Raw genomic sequence first — 16,444 nt, 5'->3', positions numbered from 1 at the left:
CCCCCCCCCCCCTTCATTTGACCTCTGCGGGCTAATTAGAGGGTATTTGTTTATCTGTTTTAAAAGTCCGCTTCTTCTTTTCTGAGAAATACGTTGCACAGCCTTCAGAGTGTTCGAATCTGGCCAAGACTCCTTTGAAAGCAAAGATCAAGCAAAGAAGAAGCCTTGTGATTTTGTCAATACATTACAAGCTGCACTCGAGAGGGTTTTTTAAAAAACTCCACTTCTCCTCATGAATCAACGCGTTGCTTCTTTTCATATTGTCTCGGTAGACTCAAATATGCGCAGAGGATGGACATCAAAAGAAAAGTACATTTATCCAGTTTCATGATAGGTCTCACCGTCTCGGCGCTGAAGTTCACGAGACGCTCCGAACGCAGAGAAACGTCTGGAGAAGTTTCTGAACCAAAAGGACGGATCTTTACGTCAGCAGCGGGCTGAGATTTTCACCTCCCCGCCGGTAATCGGTTCGGAAACAAAATCTCCTGAAGCACGGGAACGTCTTCCTCCTACTCTCTCCCCTCCCTGACGGGCGATCAACGGAGAGTCACCAAACATTTCAGGAGCCAAAGCTTAAAAGAAAGAAACGTGTTTCACATGTTTAGACAAATGATCGCCTCTGTGGGATTTGTGCTTTAATCTTATTTGTGCCGGCTACATCCGAGGGTTGATGAGAACACTGCGTGTGTGTGTGTGTGTGTGTGGGGGGGGGGGGGGGTTATGGTCAAAGCTGTCGACAGTGGTCAGTTTAGGTCATCATGAAACAAATTCTTTGTTTTCATAATTGAGGGTTCTTTGTGTCGAGTAGTTTGATCCAGTAGGCGTCGTCCTCGGGGCTCCAGCACGATACCAAATCAAACTGCTGTTAGGCCACGCCTCCTCCAGAGACGCACCTCCAACCTCCCTCTACTCCAGCTTGCATGAAGGAGTTGATGCAAGTTTACTGAAGTGAAGACAGCGAGCCATCACAGCACTCGAATGTCCTCGCCTGGAACCTGCAGCAGCTGTGATTGGCTGGCTCTCTGGATGGTGGACCTACAGAGTCCGATTCAGGGCGACACGCCTACTACTGGATGAATTATTGGTTCTTTCAGGAAGGGGTCATAAGGTCAAGCAGTGTCGGGGTGTTCTGTAACTTTTAATGCAGTTCTTTGTTTCGCCTTTGGACCAAATTTTGTACTTTTACGTTTTAAGACTGCTTTCTTCTCCAATATTTTTCTTCTTCTCTTTTTCTTCGTTGTGTCGGTGAGAGAATCCACACTGACTCAGGCCCGAGAGTTTAAACGTCCTCAAAAACCCTTAAAGGCAGCATGTGCAACCTCACACACATCATCAATATCTCATAACTGCAGTGTGTGTGTGTGAATGTGTGTGTGTGAGTCATGACTGTCCACAGTGAGGGAGAAGCTGGCTGTGTTGTTGTCAGCGCTGTGTTTACATGGGCTTTGGGTAAAGTGACACATCCGACGTGTTGCTGCAGGAGCGAAGGGATTGAACCGGCAACCTTTGCTGTTAAAAAAGAGGAGCAACTCGACCCACTGGATCACAGCCGTCCACGAACCTCAACGAGAGACGGTAGGTGGGGAACGATCGCATCCCATCACCGTATCCTTTTTGGAACATTAACTGTTACCATGGCAACACATCTATAAGCTGTAAGAACTGAGAAGAAGTTGTTGTTTTTTTTTTACAGATAAAAAGTTTTACAGAGAACTTAACACAGTGAACGAGTCCACTTATTAAATCATCGCACAAAGCGAGACGCTGATTCCATGATTTATTAAGTGGACTTTTTTTTTCTTCTCAAAGTGCTTTATCTCTTTATGTTCTTTATTTTCCCAGAGTGACAGTGTGAGATTAATTGTATATAACTGGGAGAACAGAGTGAAGCTGTGTGTGTGTGTGTGTGTGTGTGTGTGTGTGTGTGTGTGTGTGTGTGTGTGCAGACGCAGAGATGGGCTTGATGTCTGAAGAATGAGGAACAAAGATCACTATCAGACTTTTCCTCGGCCCACTCGGAGCTTTACGAGTCGAGCTCTGCAGCCACATTGTGAGCTCGGCCGCTCGCACATAATGCTCTCACTCCTCTTTACAAACAACAACCTCTGCTCTCCTTTATCTCCGCCTTTGTCCCGTCTCAACTCCACTCTACCTTCTCTTGTCCTATCCCCATCCTTTCTTCGTCTCCTTTCCTCTGATCCCACCTCTCCTCCCTTCTCTGATAATCTCCTCTCCTCGCTGATCTCTCCTCCTCCTCCTCCTTTCATCTCCTCTCTCCGTTAGTGTGAAGCGCTGCTTTGCCACACATTCACTTCCACTTTTTTCTTTTTGCTGATCTTCTTAATCTTCTTAACCTATTTGCATATTCATGCTGTAATTTTCTTCCTCCCAGGTTGCTTCTAAATAATACAAATCTGGTCTATATTCGTCAGCTGTGAGACCATCCTAAATTTATGAATATAATTGAACACATTCCAGGCGTCAGAAGATGGTGCCAAGGGGGGCGTAGGAACAAGAAGTCACATCTGGAGGCCCACTTTCCTCAACCTCGTTTATTCTCCTCTGAAGCCGGAGCGTCGCAGCCGGAGCCAGAGTTCGCCGCCTCGCTGCTCAGGCCTCGCTCACGTCTTTGCTTTCATTTTGTTGTTGTTTTTCCGAGCTTGTGTCTTTGAATAAGTTTCCGTGAGCGGCAGCAGTACGCCTTCTTCTGCATGTATTGATGTGCGAGTCTGTCTTCACATCCACAAGGTTCATTAATCCTGGTTTCAAGGGTGCTTCAACGGCAGCCTCCTCCGTCTCTGTTTCTGTTTCCTCTTCGTCTCTAAGTGGGTCAGAATCATAAACTAATGAGCCACTTTTAATACTTCTTCTGCAGCAGCGAAGCAGAGCGCTCATCAGCGTGCTTAATCAATCAGATTAGATTTACATGAGCGATAATAAGATCGAATGCGAGGATGCACAAATCAAATGTTTTCACGTGTCACATAAGTGTGTGTGTGTGTGTGTGTGTTGTGGTGAGATGTAAGCGGAGGTGGAGAAAGCATAACCCTCAGAGATTGTGATCCGATGTGTCTCCTTTGAAGCTGTGTTCTCGTAGTAACTGTGGATAATTGATCCGTGCCTTTGATTCCAGCGCCGTGTCTCAGCGCGGCTCCAAACGTCATTCAATAAAAAAAAAAAAAGTGTGTGAAATCCTCAAATTGAAGCGAGAGCAGCCATTACAAGCTTTGAAGCCGACACGATGTTGGCCCTCAAAAGGAGGGCTTTTTTTTTTCATTTGACATCATAAATTAAATCTCCGGCATTCAGAGTCATTGCACTGTTCGAAATGTGTTTAGAACATGCTCGGGGGAGTCGAACAACCCGGCACACACACACACACACACACACACACATTAAAAAGGATTGATGCACCCACACTTTGAGGGATGAGGGTGAGCAACACTCACACAAAGGTTGCATTCGATCAGCCTGTGCTCTGTGCCGCCTGATGACGCAGCATTGTGCCATTACAAAGTTTTTGCAGGAACTTTGATTTCTGCGCTTGTGTTTCTGCACCTTAAGGAAGAATATTTTCTCATCCTTCTAAATGTGTTGTTTCTCTTTGGTTGACTCATTTGAATGTTTCGCTAACAAAGATGGAACTGTAAGGCCACGTTTACCCTCAGAGATCCGCCATCCTGCCTTTCACACAGTGTGAACCTAACAGTCTGTGTGTGTGAGTGTGTAACTGCTGCCTTCCATCATTTTAACGCTTTGCTCGTTGTGATCACGACCATGTCAATCATTTCAACAGCAGCCACAATCTACACATCTGTCAGACCAACAGGGAACAGGACAGACAGAAGTTCTGCGTTTTATCAGCTGCAGCACATTTAAATGATTTTTGTGAGACTTTGAAAAGTTGATGAAAGTCCAGATTGTGAGCTTTTGAAAGAGACTTTGTTTGTTGTTGTTGTTGTTGTTGTCCATGTGGGGTCATGACCTTGGTCACCATGTCTGGATGTGAATTTTAGAGCCAATTACACAAGATTCACAACAAGTTGAATACACAAAGTGTCCGTGTGTGCAGCGTTCCTTCTCTGCTGTGGTTTTGATGCGTCTCGTGGCGCTCGCTCTAACCGAGCAGAAGTGTGAGCGCAGCGGAGAGCGTGCATCACAAAACAACCACAAAATCACAACGATGAATGATAAAGCAGAAAGCAGTCCATCTGCCACTCTCCCTGTTTGAAACGATCGTACTCCTAGATTCACTCTGAAGCTGCCGTTTTAATGTGGAAACATTATCAAACGTTTTTCAAGGACACGAGATTATGCATCAGGTGATTAGACGACCACAAAAGAGAAATTAGCTTTTATTTAAACTAAATTCTAATTTCAGTTTCCAAGGTTGTCGCGCCGACTCACTGCAGCTGAAATGTTTTAAAATGTTTGATTTAAGAACAAGCTCGCAGTCTTTATTTGGGTGTAAATGGGGAACATAATGGTTGATAGATTGTGAATGTGATTCCTCAGGAGAAGGGTCCAAAGACGCTCACCAGACTCTTCTCCTCTGTCGCCCCCTGGTGGTGGAATGAACTTCCAAACTCGAGCTGCAGAGTCTCTTTGCACCTTTAAGAAAAAGCTAAGACCCAGCTCTTACCTACGACCTTAATGAGGATGATTGATGATGGTCTTGATATTAGTGATGATGATGATGATGATGATGATGATGGTTTTGTTTGATAACAACAACTTTTGAGATTTTATTTTATTTTTTTCTGGTTCGAGCTGTCAAGAACTGCCGTGAATGTCGTGCTTTGCCTCTGGTCACTTCCTGTCAGCACCTGTGAGTCCAAACTGTCCGTTTGCACTTACTGTTGTTTCATCCTCTCTCTGGATCCTTGCTTGTGTCGTACTCTCTGTTTGATGTACGTCGCTGTGGATAAAAGTGTCTGCTGAGTGAACTTTAGAATTGTAAGGGCTCAAACATGTCCTGTGTTTGGTGCTGATATAAAGAACCTAATGAGACGGACAGGACTGGTTGGACGAAGGATCTGGTAGAAGAGAGACGCCAAATGACACTGGGACTCTGCAGCAAAGGAAGACAATGAGAGCTGAATCATGCTCAGAAAAATAAACCAACATCAGACCTTTCTGACTAATGATACTCCTCTTCAGGTAAGTACTTACTAAAAATATGCTCAACATGTTTTTTTCTTTTCCTCACATGCTCACGTCTCACAGAGACACATAGGACACACGGTGCACAGCTTCATGTTTCTTGCAGACTCATTGACAGACACATACAGCCGTGATAAAATGCACACCTACAAAGCACATTGATTGGGCGAGGAGAGTCGGAGCAGCCCCTTGACACTGATCTATAGTCGGCGATTCATTACTCTCGCTAATGAGTGAGGTGAGATGGCTGCTCTCAGAGCAACTCTACACCACACCACTGCAACGCTGCAGCAAATTATATCCAGAGCAGACACCCAAACACACAGACTGAGGCTTCATCCGCCCACACTGTTTACTATCTTTATTCCCATTCTTTGTCTCTGCTTTCCCCCCTGCAGGTGCACACATACTGTCTGTGTTCTTAACCGTGCGTGATGATGCATTACTCGCTATTGATCAACATTGAGGATGCAGTTATGTGCTGGTTAAGCTGCCAGACTCATTGTCAAAGAAGGTGACATCCTCTTCATCCGCCTGTAATCACTCACAGGGGAAATCAACAGGTGAAGATGGAGAGTGGGAGGAGAGCACCTTTTCATTAATGAATCTTTGAGGGTTAAGTGGTCTCTCTCTCTCTCTCTCTCTCTCTCTCTCTCTCTCTCTCCCACACACACACACACACAGATACAAAGACTCTAAGTTCAGACATTACTTACTCGTAACATTGCAGAAACATGAAGGCTAAAAACTGCACTTCTTTAACCCCTGAATTCCACCTCTGTGCACCCTCGTCTGCCCTCATCCGCCGGCTACGTTCCATCAACCAATCAAAACTGAGTGTTTTATTCTGAAAATAATCCGTTAACGTTGTATCGGTGTCTGACTTCCCGTCCTGCTTGTCCTTTTCTCTGCTAAATTGATGCGTTGTGCATCCGGCACAAACAGAAGTCTTGTTCCGGAGCGATCCGGACTGCCGGAGCTCAGACGCAGCACAGCGCACCCAGTGGAAGCACAAACATTGACTTCAGTGGGTCTAAAGAGACAAAATAGTACAAGATTAAAAAAAAATAATAATAATGAGACAGACCAAACTTGAGGTAATGATGCAACAACCTAACAAACTGGTCCATGATCAGACCAGAGCAATCGATCTATAGGTGTACGTCTGTTGCTCCACGCCGGGCCGCTGGTCGGGTTCAAATCCAACCTTTGGCTCCTTTCCCCCATACCCACATCCCCCTCTCTCTCTCTCTCTCTCTCTCTCTCTCTCTCTCTCTCTCTCTCTCTCTCTCTCTCTCTCTCTCTCTCCCTGGTTTCCATCTCTATTCATTTACCTATCTCTCCAATAAAGGCACAAAAAGCCCCCCAAAAAACAAATCTTTTAAAAGAATTGAAGCGAGCCAATGAATTGGCCCTGAGCACAGGATATAAAGCTTTCCATATATGAAAACCAAGCTGTGACCAAACCTCGCTTCTCTCCAGCACTGCTTTCTAGTCAGCCCTCCCTCCTGGCTCACAAAACAACAGAGTGATTCTAAAATCTGAAAACAGTTTGCTAACCTATGGCTCTACAATCACAGATCATACACTCTTTAGAACAATCTGTTTTTAGTTTCCCTCAGAGCTACTGCAGTTACACAAGCAGCCTTTCATTGACCTGCAGAGTGTTTGTGGAACACCACATGAAGTGTGTGTGTTTGTGCTCTCCTTTTGAAAAAGGGGTTTAAATTCCAATTAGAAAAGAGTGATTAAAAGCTATGTTGGCTGATGCTTAAGGATCCCTTCATGCTGCAGCTTCAGAAATTCTTAAAGCCTGTTATGCCTTCGATTACATGCTACACCCACAGCAAAACAATATCTAGATACACAGCAGTAGATGGAAGCTGCACAGCGGGATCATTGCACATGTTCTAACCGTGCCTTCCGTGATTATGTGTAAACTCGGCTTTGGCAGGAAGAAGCTGGCAGCTGTATTAACAACCTGTGGGCTCAGCTTTGAATAAGGAACGAGCATGTGTGACATTTCACAAAATGTGACACAGAGACAGCAGCCGTCCAATTTTTCTTTAACTAGTATTGTGCGCAGTGCCGAAGTGGAATAGGGCTCTATATTGCTGAACACTGTTATCACCACATGAGGCACGTCGTTAATTGATTGCAGAGAATCATTGTGAGAAGAAAGAAGTACTAAACGCTCCTTAAAGGCAGCCAGGGACACGCGGTAGTCCTCGGAAGGAAAAGAAAAAATCGAGGAAAACACTATTTTACAACCAAAAGCTGCATCTAAAAAGTAGCTTGCATTGATTTATCCAATGTTTATCAACCCAAGCGCTCTTGTAGAGGAGAAAAAAACCCATGTTTTTATTATGTAACATGCTTGAAATAATGATGCGGGATGCTCTCGAAAATACTCACAGGAGATCGTTTCCCACTGCAGGAAACGAAAAGCCGACAAACTCTAGCTTCTTATCACCTGAGATTTTAGGGCTTGAGTCCACTCTTGTGCTGGCGGCGCTCGTGACCTCAGTTTCAGAGTGCTTCTAATTGCCGCTTATTGTTGCTAAGTAACAATAGTTGACCTCCTCTTCCCTCTGCAGCGAACGTTCGGTGTCTTTTCGAAGGCTCAGTGTGCTTTCTGTTTCTAATTATTCAGGTAAATATGAAAGAGAAAACATGAAAACAACATTAGCTCTCCTGCCAGCCTCCAGCTTCCTGCTGTTTTTCTGCTAATGGGCGAGCGCAGCAGGAGATGATCAGGTGCAGTCACGTCGAGCGAGTGGGAGGGGGGGTCATAGCGTTTAATCCCTGCAATTGATGCAAGGCCATATGTTGCATGCATGTTTATACACGTTATGAAGCTTGCTGCGTTCAGCCATTTAAACCACTCTTTTGTTGTTATTGGCTGCTGTCAAACTCAATGTAAAGCGTTGATGTAAAGGAAAACAATCCCACACACAGAGGACTGTGTTGCTTCATTTATTTTATTTTTTCTCTCTTTTTTAAAATGCATACACACACAGTGTACTCTGTAGGTGGAACAGGACAAAGTAGAGAGCACCTGATCGACCCTAAAAGCAGCTTTCCCGTGATCTGTGTCAGAGACCACCACCCTGGATTCTTCCCTTAAACGAAGCAGCTCAGGTTTTGAGTCTTCATGACACTACACATGAAGCGAGGTGTTTCTGGGTTCATCGCCCGGATTAGAAAGGTTCAAATTTACAAAACTGCTTGAACTGCGATCAGAAGAATGATAAGTGAGAAGTCTTCATAAGCTGAGGGGTGTTACATTTCTCAAACAGATAAAAGATAAAAAGAGAGAAACACATCTGAATAGGACTTTTATTTGAAATGTGAGGCGTTCAGGGACTTACTAAGCACACTTTGAATTGACTAATTAAATTACACCGTGAATTAAAGGCACTTCATTAATGTCTCATAAGAACTTTTCTCTCCTGCTGCCCCCTCTACAGCGAGGCCAGAAGGTGAACTTTCTCTCTCTTCTGAGTTATTCTTTGTCATTACAGAGGTGATTAAACCCTGCTGTTACGGTCGGTGTGCACGTTAGCCTTAAACTAATGTTGAACCATTTTACTCTAATTGCCTCTCATTAATCAGTTAATCTTTGTTTGATTACACGGTCGCTGTGTTATGAATACTAATCAGTTTTCAAGATTTCACATCAGATTTCATCATGTTGCATTAGTGGTGTAAACTCCCCGTCGACTGTGGTGGAGCGATGGTTCGAAGAGCCACGACTGTTTTTTTAACTTGTTTCTTAAAAAACAACTTAAAATCTCTCTCGGTTCTTCTGCAATCGAAACGTTTACGACTGCAAGAAACAAAACTGACTTTACCTCCCTCTTTGCAACATCAGATATTTACATGGCCTCGCTCGTAGAACCCATGACGATGACGCTTGAGGTTTTTATAGCGCTCACACTGTTCACACCAGCATAAAGTTCACCACAAGTTGTGTTTCATTCAGGTTTCAGGATTTCAAGGTTCAGTCTAAATCCGTCTTGTCGAGGTGATTGTTTGCTGAAATGACAAACTGAACGGATGTGTGGAGCGTGAACAATCCCACCGCGTTCACATTCGCTGCACACCTGAACCTGTTTGGATGTTTCATGAAGGTGTTGTGGATTCTTCTGTTGGTGAAAAAATAAAAAATAAAAAAAAGCTCAAGTCAAAGTCTTTCGTCTTTGTGTATTTTTATTTCATAAAGTAAAAGTTATTTTTTTTGCAAAAAGGGACAATCAGCTATAGAAGGGACATCAGTGCATCAAAGATTCCTAGTTTCAGAGCGTATTTATACTTTCACAGGGTGTAGGTATGTATACACGAGTAATCCATCATCTCTGGTTTCAGCTTGGATTGAGGATCCTGCTGTACCCTGATCCTGAGGACTGTTCCATGTTGGAGATACAGACCAAGGCCAACAGTGTCTAAGTGCTAAACGATGCAGGAACATCCTCATCTTTTATGGTCAAACAAAGGCAGCAGACTGGATACTGTTTTTCCACCACACAGGCAAAAGGGTGCAAAAGGTTGCATCACAACCCCAGTTTAAATTTCTGCACCCCCAGTGAAAAGTCAAAAAGTCACCGAGGCTTTAAAGGACAACATCGACTCAGATCGTCTTTATTACACCCATGATCAGATGTTGCCCGGCCCTGGAGGTGCTTGACCCTAAAGTCCGGTTCACGATGGTCTGGGTTTCGTTCATGCACCCGAGTACGGTCTGGAGTTCGGTCAGAGGGGATCCATCGTGCTCGTGCAAAGTGAGAAACATTTGTGCCTGATGTGAGCCGGACTTTAAATGGTGTTGTAGTGCTAAAAAAGTGCTCGCCTTCTCTTCCAACCACTCGAAGCACTTTACCCTGCAAGCCGTACGAGCTTAACAAAGTCCTGACGCACCGTCCACACATTTAGAAACTACACGTCCTGTAGCTGCTTTGTAGTTTTTTCAGGTAAACAGAAGTCATCAGTATGAAGTCCTGTGCACTCATGTCATGCATCAGATGAGTACATGTCTTTAATAGATCATTCTGTGTGTGTGTGTGTGTGTGTGTGTGTGTGTGTGCTTCATGTGTGGAAAGTCTTTTTTTGTGAACATAAAAGCGGTCAGAGGTCGACTCGACTAAAGCCAGAAAATTATTTTTTTCATTGTTTTATTGAATCTCTCACCTCTTTTTTTCATGTCCATCTTGTCACAGCCCTGTGAGCTCCAGCGTATAATGTGCTTCATAAATTACAGTCTGCGTGGGAGGTATCACATGCGGTTAGTTTGTGCCCTTGACCTCTGTTATAACACCCTGTGAATAATCGCTTTGTATCATTCTTTATATTCAAAATGAATAGTTTTTTTACTTAAAATGTCATTAATGGTGATGTGTAGCGGTTTTCTCAGCACACGTAAGGTGTGTTGGTCATGGAGGCCGAGATTTATTCTAAACAGATCTTGTGTTTAAAAGAAAACATGAAGAAAAGTCAACGATCGTTTCTTTAAGGAGATTCTTTCTTTATGACCGAACGTGTGCTGTGAGGGTTAAAGGCAGAATGTGCGACATTCATGCACTTTGTTCATGTCAATAAAGCTTTGTACACTGAATTTGAATCGAAGCATCTTGCCCAAGGACACTCTGAACATGTTACTGCAGGAGCTGGGGATCGAACCCCCGACGTCCCATACTCGAAACTCTACCAGCTCTACCACTGAGCCACAGTCACCGTGGGGTGCTGGCTCACTTTGATTTAAGTTTGTGTAACAGTTTAGAGAAAGCTCGACGTGCCGGCACTTCGTCTCATTTCATTTATTTGAATTAGGACAATGCATGTTCATCAACATGTCAGCACAAAGCAGCAATGTAAAGACGCTGGAGTTAGCACAACAGCTAATTGTGTAAAGCTAACTTTGAACCTGCAGAGAAGGACGGGATCATTCCCAGCGAGCGGTAGAATGAAAATGGAAAAGGTCGATTGGATATCATGTGCTGTAGAGACACCGTGAGAAGTGTCATGATCACCTGTCAGCATCGTTGTTGTTTTTGTTTAAATCCAAACGATGGAGAACGGACTCGGAGTTCTAGAGTCTCGTGCGGAACCTCAGGTCGTTGTGAGGTCATAATGGTCCGTTCAGAACATTCTGGCTCTGCTTCTTCAAGGGACAGAACTCACACTTAAACCGTGCAGACTGCTCATTTTCACTCGACCTTTCATCAGTGCAGCACAACTTTCAAGAGAGTCAACGAAGATCCAAGATTTTTCACTTATCACTCGACGTTTCAACCTGAACACACAATCGGTAAAGAGTCATGGCATCCAAATCTTTAACACCACTAAGCCCCGCCCAGTGCTCGGCCTCCAGTGCACAGCTGAGTAAGTCGTTCTCATGAAACTGTTAAACTGAGAGGATGTTTACTCATGTTTAAAGATAGAATCAGTAGCTTTATCTTTAGCTTTATTAGACTTTTAAATATGTAAAGCTGCTCCATTGTCCTTTCTGGGCCTCCGTACTGCGTCTGTTTTTTAATCATTTGGTTGACTCGGGGTGTTTCTGGCCGTGGAGCTGGTGTGTTTCCTCCAGCTTATGATAGATAGATCGATAGATACTTTATTGATCCCGAGGGAAAATGGCAGTGCACACGACTCGACCCGACTAACGTGAAGAGAAACGCCACGCGGATAAACTTCGTTCTAAAACGAGAGAGAGACTTTCACCCGGGGACGAGGAGTTGGTCTGCTTCCTGTTGGACAACCTCACCTGCAGTTAGCTTGTGCTAGTATTTCGGTAGCTTGCATTCAAGGTCCAAGTGCTAAATGTAACCCTGCAAAGGGCCCAGGAGGAGGAGCCTAGTTTGAATGTTGAGTTTAGAAGCTGTGAAGAAAAATGCATATGACTCGACTTGAAGTAAAACTGCAGACAGTCACAATAACCTTGACATTTAAGGAGGTCATATTAAACATTAAAAGCCATCTCTCTTCATGAGATGATGAGGTTGTTCCCTCAGTGTGTGATTTCATAGATGTACATGTAGTTTTCATGGTCTGTTCTTGCAGAGTGCCACAGTGAACCGCTCCTCGACGCAGAGGAAAGCTGCAGCTCCAAACCAAACGGAAGCAGCATCAGCGACCGCTTCTACGTTTCTTTCAGAGCAAACTCCTGCACGTCTGACGGCACAGGTACGATGAGCAATGACTAAAACGTTGATTACACCTGTGACGAAACAATGCACACCTTTGGAAGACGATACATATTTTTAATTTCGTCACAGCAGCTGCAGTCGACTTCTTCCTTCTCAGCTGTAGTTGTCAGTTAAACTAAATGTGACAACAGTATTTAATCCCTCTCAGTGTTTCATAGATGATCCACACATAAACACAGCTGACAGGTCTTTGTGTGTGAACGTACGGCGAGCTGAATTCAGTGATTAACATGCTCTAACCTTCTCTGTTCCTCTGTGTCACGCTCGTTCAGGAGAAACCCTGAGCCTCTCTCTGCCTCACTCTGCTGCTGTCTGCAACACTTCAGAGACAAAGAGGAAGTCCTCTGCCTCTGAGACCAAAGAGGGGCCAAGAAAGAGGAGGAGAGGGACCCCCCTTCCTGCTGAGGAGAACCCTTTCTCTGAGGAGGATTCTGGGGTCAGCATCAGTGCAGAAGCTGAAGGGAGGAAGAGCAGAAAGAGGAAGTCTGCAGAGACCCAGGGTCCAAGGAAGAAGAGCAGAACTGAGGAGTCCTGCACAGCAGACGAAGCCCCCTCCTCATCAGAACCAACAGGCCATTCTACTAACAGAGGTAATGTGTTACAATTAGAATAAGAGGAACCAAAAGCACGAGACAGAACTGAGAGTAAACGAAATAACAATTTATTAGAAAACACGAGTGACAATAGATCAAGTAATAAGTGACACTAAAGTGAAGCATAAATCTAATGTGACAATAATAAATGTGTACAAGTAATTAACGTGACTCTAAATGTGCAACAATAAACTAAGTGACTCTAGATGTACAAAAACACGCGTGCAAGCCAGATGGGGACGAAAACAGACGACGAGGAACACGGGGTGCGGACGGCAGGACTGGGAACAAACTGGGAAGGAGAGAGAACACGAAGGGTCAAAAATACGACAGGGAATTCACAGGATATATATCACAGAGTATTGAATCAAACGAGAAGCACGGAGAGCTACAAACCACGGGAGATGAACAATAATCTGGCGCTGACTTCCTGGCAGAAGCCAGCTTAAATAACCAGCTGATGAGATGGACCACACCTGTGGACCATACCTGAAACACTAATTGAATGATTACTGAAACACAGGGGGAGTGACAGACAGGGAAACAAACAGACACACATGGGGAGAGACAAACAGACCAAAACATGACATAATGTGTCATTAAAAAACCTTTACATAAATGTTATGTTTTCTAAATGATGTTTTTAAGGACTCTTTTCAGCAAACAGCTGGACATGTTGAGAGAAATACTTTTGACTTTCTTTCAAAGGATTTCTCTCTCCTAACTTTTCTGTTATGCATTCAATGTATAATCAGAGACTTTTCTGAAAGTGTTTTGCTGAACTGTCAACGTCGGCTTTTTGCCTCTGCAGCTGTGTTTGAGGCCAAGTATAAAGAGGAGAAACTGCTCGGAGAAGGAGGCTTCGGCTCCGTCTTCGCTGGCTACCGCAGAAAAGACAACCAGCCGGTAAGAATTATGGGAAAAAAACAACAACAACACATCGATTTCTATATCCTCTCTGTTTATTTGAGCTAACCAGATGTCTCTTTATTTGTGCAGGTTGCAATTAAACACATTCCCCTGTCTAACATCGTGTACACGTCAATGGTGAGTTATAACTTCTTCTTCTTCGTGCTAACATGTTTCGACATGCTTGGACTGAAATGTAAAGTAGAAACTGTGAGCACATCCTGAGCAGTTTGTTCCTCTTCTGCTCTCCAAAGGTTTTAGACGGGGAAAAAAAGGCGGTCCCTCTGGAGGTGGCGCTAATGCTTCAAGTCAAACCAGCAGCATTAGTGACCCGTGCAACTGTGGCCCTACTGGACTGGTATGATCTGGACGACAAGCTGATCCTGGTCATGGAGAGACCAGTCCCCTGCTGTGATCTGATTGACTACATGAACGGTAGAGGATCCGGCCTGCAGGAGCATGAAGCAAAGGTACAGAATGTGTGTTTCAGAGTTTTTGTACCTGTGTCCATGCACGCCGAGTCACTCAGTGTGAACGTCCGGGTCCTTCTCCTTCAGGTCTTTGCTAAACAGCTGGTGGATGCTGTCATGGAGATACACTCCAGAGGAGTTTTCCACCGGGACATCAAGATGGAAAACATCCTCGTCGAGACCGGCTCTGATGTCCCTTGTGTCCGGCTAATTGACTTTGGCTGCAGCACATTTCTCACTGACGAGACATACAAGACACAGCAAGGTCAGGACGTCACGTTTTCTGGGTCATTACACATCGTTAAATACTCTGTACATGAAAAGTCTGCATTGATGCAGGACAAACACATCTGGTAATGAGGGTTTACAAAAAAACAGCCAATGAGTGCATACGTCTCTAACCTTTGAATACTTCACTGTGTGCTGCAGGAACCGTTGAGTACTCCTCCCCTGAGTGGTTCACTAACAAAGAGTACCAAGCTGAACCAGCGACAGTGTGGCAGCTTGGTGTCCTGATTTTTGGCTTGTTGCATGACGACATCCCTTTTAAAAGCAAATCTGATATTGTCTACGGTTTCCCTAACGTCAGTGAAAGCCTCACCCCCGGTAAGTCCTCAGCTCACACACGTTAGTTCAGTTGTGTAAACGCACATAAAGTTGTGATTCCTGTTTGTGCCCACAGACTGCTCTGATTTTCTGCTGAGCTGTCTGTCCAAGATCCCCGAGTACAGACCCACCCTGGAGACGCTCAGGAGCCACCCGTGGCTGACAGAGTCCACACTGAACATCTAAGTCAGTGTGGGGACTCAGAGGGGGGTCAGCCTGGACGGGCTGCTGGACCCCCAAGCACCGCCGGCAGACCTGCAAGTATGTCAACTGAGTGTTTATTCATTCTGAGTGGGGATGGTCATTCCTTATATAGTCCACTCAATGTATCCCACAATGCACTTTGAAAAGAAGTGGACAAGCAATGGTCGCGAGCCAAGCAATATATACCATCATGCATTGCGGTTTTACGAGCGGAGAGCAGCGTTTGACTCGGCTGCTCTCCAACGGGCGAGACGAGCGTGAACGCAGAATCACAACAAAGTTCATTTTGAATCAAATCTTTGATAAAGAGTAAATATCGTAAACGTTAGAAACGGCAGTTTATCCTGATGATGACGACAGACGCGACAATCTCTGAGCTTAAATGAATAAGATTAATGTTTCATTATATGTATAATTCTATATTTTATATTTATTTTTTATGAAAATGTTTTAATCTTAAATCCCACCCCGGGTTATTATTGATCCTCAGCTCTTTCTAAGCTGCGTGTTTCAGTGCACTACATTAAACTCACTGTGACAGCGACAGTGTCATTTTAATTTTTTCACAGCCATAACTTTATTCAACTTTATTAATGAAACAGTTTGACTGTTTGAACTTGTATCGATTTCTTGAGGATTATAGTTTAAATAGTTTAAATTAAATGATGTGTATTTTTTTCAATAATTAATTTATTTATGCATTTTAACAAAGTATTCTCTATTTCTCCAAGTGGGCTACACAAGGATCACGGCTGGACCCTGATGATCGACGGTCTCTCGACCCCAGAGGACCACAGGGGCGGCTGTGGCTCAGCGGTAGAGTCGTCGTGTCTCTCAACCAGCTGATTCTGGATAAGATCCTCAAGTCCATTTCCCACAGGAGGACCAGTGCTGGACCCCAAGAGACCTTTGTTGAAGCTGCAGGGACAACTGGACCATCTCCAGTTACCCATGTAGAAGGTCATGGACGGATTACTGACTGCACATGTTACCATTATGTGTAAATGTGTCATATTATGATTTAATATCTGAATTATTTATCTGTCAGCGGCACCTCACCACTGTCACGCTGTTTGTTTTGGGGTTTTTTTTATTTGTGATTTGTTGTGATATTCTTTGTGCTAAAGATGAATTTCATCACCTGTCGTCAGTCATCTGTCCTCTGGCAGAGCGGTTTTAAACTAATCCGGACTGAAGGTTCTGGATCAATAAAAACGAGTGATGGAAAAGATCAACGACAGCTTGTTTTTATTTATTCCAACGTGCAGGTTTTTATACATCAAATACTCAAACA

General features: G+C 44.2%; 2 protein-coding genes across 2 annotated transcripts in view; both read left to right on the top strand.

The window, feature by feature from the left end:
* The window catches only part of mtss1lb (MTSS I-BAR domain containing 2b), a 223,060-nt gene that overhangs the window by 77,797 nt on the left and 128,819 nt on the right, over positions 1–16,444 (top strand). The gene's annotated exons all lie outside the window — the stretch shown is intronic.
* Positions 12,805–16,173, top strand: LOC306821745 (serine/threonine-protein kinase pim-2-like; the record flags this gene model as incomplete). Its single annotated transcript, XM_079340319.1, has 8 exons — positions 12,805–12,958; positions 13,773–13,867; positions 13,961–14,008; positions 14,125–14,340; positions 14,428–14,605; positions 14,770–14,946; positions 15,023–15,207; positions 15,882–16,173. Coding segments are annotated over 7 exons (978 nt in total), but the record flags the coding sequence as incomplete, so codon positions are not given.

This window comes from Symphodus melops (genome assembly GCF_947650265.1).
Source record: "Symphodus melops genome assembly, chromosome: 3".
NCBI classification, from domain to species: Eukaryota; Metazoa; Chordata; class Actinopteri; order Labriformes; family Labridae; genus Symphodus; species Symphodus melops.
This window is presented reverse-complemented; position numbering and strand designations above follow the sequence as displayed.